General features: G+C 44.1%; 1 protein-coding gene across 1 annotated transcript in view; it reads right to left on the bottom strand.

Annotated features, from left to right (window-relative positions):
- Positions 1-401: 401 nt before the first annotated feature.
- LOC126530789 (uncharacterized) overlaps positions 402-3,486 on the bottom strand; it is a 15,301-nt gene continuing 12,216 nt past the window's right edge. Inside the window, exon 6 of the mRNA XM_050178075.3 lies at positions 402-1,407. Coding sequence (XP_050034032.1) covers positions 1,321-1,407 — 87 coding nt within the window. The 3' untranslated portion in view covers positions 402-1,320. The remainder of the gene's footprint in view (positions 1,408-3,486) is intronic.

Here is a 3,486-nt window from a genome sequence, read left to right as displayed (position 1 = left end):
CTACACATGGCAATTGGAGGTACACTTTCTTTTCAGAGGTTCGCTATCGAAGTGATAAGAAGCTGAATCGGACAGACACTTAGGTTTTGCCTAGTTTCCAGCCCCCTTGATCGTTTCACCAACGACTCAATTCCATCCTTTTCAAACTTATTGTTGAAGTTTGTGTCAAAGTGCTTGGTTGTCTATTCGGTCTGCTTATCACATGCATGACATCAGCGAAGATGTGTTCCATCTGTGACTTACACAGTGAACTGCAAAAAGAGCTGGAGGTGTTGGTGAATGAGAGCACCACTGCTATATGCCTTTTTGCTTGACACACACACACACACACACACACACACACACACACACACACACACACACACACACACACACACACACACACACACACACACACACACACACACACACACACACACACACACACACACACACACACACACACACACACACACACACACACACACACACACACACACACACACACACAAAGTTGTGTGTGCTTCTGCATTAGTACCGATTTGCTATTTCAAAATGAAATTTCGTCAGTTTTGGCCTGGCTTTGTGAAGTCCACCTCATGATGCCACGTAAAATCAAAATAAGGCCCATATAGGCCATTTCGGTGTGATGATCACACTCGTTACGTGTAAGTTCAACTGTCTCGCATCTTTCATGCATATAGGTAGGGACTGGCACAAAAACAAAACTTGGGCAGCTACTATACAAAAGTGACACAGTATCTTGGTTAGCGTCAGTTTAACGAGCCTGTGCAAAACACACCAATGAAGCTCTGCTGGACCATATTTGCTGCTTCGAAGAGAGAAAAACTGGGCTAATTAGAGCAGAAAGTGCATGCTATGAATAGCTGATGGTACACTACAAAAAAACAACTTAGAAATACCACTACACTAAGTCAGACTATAGGGTGACTGGGCCCCTGCCCTGCCTGTGCATAATGTTGGCTCATTGCCAACTTTAATACAGAACTACCTGCCACATTTATAAAACAAGAGCGAAGCTCAAGATTCACTCGGGTTGTAAGGTTTCCTCCCCATTGGCGGATGACATTGTGGGAAGTTCCATGCTGCACGCCATAGTGGAATGATTGGCCGTAGGTTTCCATGAGCTGTCGACGTGATACAAAGGCACCCATGGCAGCTGTCAGGTGCGCTGGAACTCTCTCTCATACCAGCGATGAGCATTCTGTGTTGTCTCGGTATTCTATAACTGCCAGAGCAGTTCCTTTTGGCCACTGTGGCCAGGGTTATGCGCAACACGGCAATGTGCAGGATCCAGACTTGCCAGTAGGAGCACCGCAGTCACACTTTTGTTTCAGACAGGGGTAACTGCAATGTGACAGCTTCGCAGTATGGCGGCGGAGGGTCTTCTTGAGATGATGATGGCCTCTGTACAAGGAAATGATGGCGGGGAAAGAGCAACATACAGGCATTGTAAGTCAAATTCACAATAGTAACTATACACAACAATACACATCATGCAGTAGTATCTTTGCAACATGATCATGGCTGATAACAGACTTTGGTTTATTAAACATATTTTGCAAGTTACGCCCAAAATGGACAAAGTTTGTTTTGTCACATTTGAGGATGTGTAGTTGCTCTTGCGAGCCACAATGGATTACATAAATGGCCAGTGGCTAAATGGTGTTACGGGCTTCAGCAGATCCCCTTTTTTTCTTTGTACCTTACCTCTATTACCTCAGGCAATAAGCAATGTTTATTTACAGTCTGTTGAAAGCTACAGTGTCTTCTCATAATAACAAAAAGGGTATAGCTGTCCTGCTCGCTTGGAAATCATGGCGAGGTGTGCTAGTTTGCTGAAGCAAGTTTGCTGTCCAAGACAGTGATGTATTCCACAGCCTCTGAAATAATTAACAGATTGTGATTCTGGGCACATCACTTCTACATGAGCACCTCTTACTGGATGTGGAACTGCAAATTGGACACCCTGCAGTCGCACAGGAGCTATGCCCATAGAAAATAATTCTATAGCTGTTTTGCATACATTTACTGAATGGTCATTTGTAGAGCTCTGTCTAGTGAAGTGCAATTGAGTTCTGAAGCATACTGCAGTCTTGATGCAGGATGACCAGTTATACAACTTTCCGCTTAAGGAAGGTTGTACGGCCAGACAGTAATGGTAATGAACTTCAGAAGCATGGCAAAGGGAGCGAGTTAGGAGGATTCCATATTTAGCAGCGCTCACAAAATCAAACAGAGACAAACATAAGCACTGCAGTTTTATCAGAAGATATGTGGAATAAACAAAATTGAATGCACAAAACTTGAGCGAAAAAGGGAAATGTGATTGCGCAGTTCACGAGCTCACCGACGTGAATAGCATTGTCAAATACAGCCGACTTCCGTTATTTCGATTCTGAAGGGATCAACAAAACTGAATTCTATGGCCGGTTGAATTAAACAAAGTTCAGAAAACACGCCAGAACATACCACTGATTCATTTGGCAGTATTTTCTTGAGTTTAAGATGCATCCGAATCAAACACGTGCCCACTTCCTATGCGTCCAAAGTAGCAAACTAATGCAGAAATTACTTAAAGCTCCTAACCAAAGTAGAAATCAAACGCGCACCCGATTTTTTAGAATGGCGGTCGGTTTTCTAAAGTCAGCTTCACCGCATGATATTTAAAGTCAGCTTCGTCGCAGTACAGTTATGTTATGCGGTGAAGCGTACAAACGTCGCGAAGGCGGTTTTGGTTCGACTGCACCGCAGCCAATTTTCGGCCCAAATGCCTGGTAAAACAAAAGGCGTCCGTTAGAATTAGGTAAGTAACGTAATCATACATAGTGAGCTACTGTTATTGCTTGAGAATCTTCCAAGGTCGGGCCGGAAATGGGCATTTTCGACGCGATGTGACACATGTTCGACGCATTCACTGTCCCCTACGCTCCGCGGAGACAGACACTGTCACTGAAACGGTCGTTATTGAGGTCGCCATACGGGTCAGGCACATGCGTGTGGACAAGTCAAGTTTGAATAGGACCAATATAACAATCATTTGGGCCCACAGAAATGCATGGGCGCCGGCTGGTACATTAGATCGGGATCGAATTAACCGAAATATCGAATTACCCAGAGTAGAAGTAACAACGTTAACCGTATAAGGATATGTTCATTAAGTATCAACAGCTTAACTGAAGGAGAAATCACGCTTTTGGTCAATTCTTGATCGTTTATTAACTTATGCTTTAGTACTGGCCGTGTTATTGTGCTTTTGCCATCACCCCCTTCTTGCTCATTTAATTTTGCATATTCCATTTACCTTCGAATGAAACTTCTGCTGCCGAACAGTCCATCTTTGTCACTGCAGCCAATGCCGACAACAGAGTGATCGTAAGAGAGCAGCGTTGGAACTCCTGTACCATTTGCCCTGAGTGAATAGACCCCACTGCTTGCATTGATTTAGGCAATTAGTGTCCGTAGCTGGGGGAATAGTCTTCACAG

Source organism: Dermacentor andersoni, chromosome 5 (genome assembly GCF_023375885.2).
Source record: "Dermacentor andersoni chromosome 5, qqDerAnde1_hic_scaffold, whole genome shotgun sequence".
Classification (NCBI taxonomy): domain Eukaryota; kingdom Metazoa; phylum Arthropoda; class Arachnida; order Ixodida; family Ixodidae; genus Dermacentor; species Dermacentor andersoni.
Note: the sequence above shows the minus strand (reverse complement) of the source record. Positions and strands in the feature narration are given on the sequence as shown.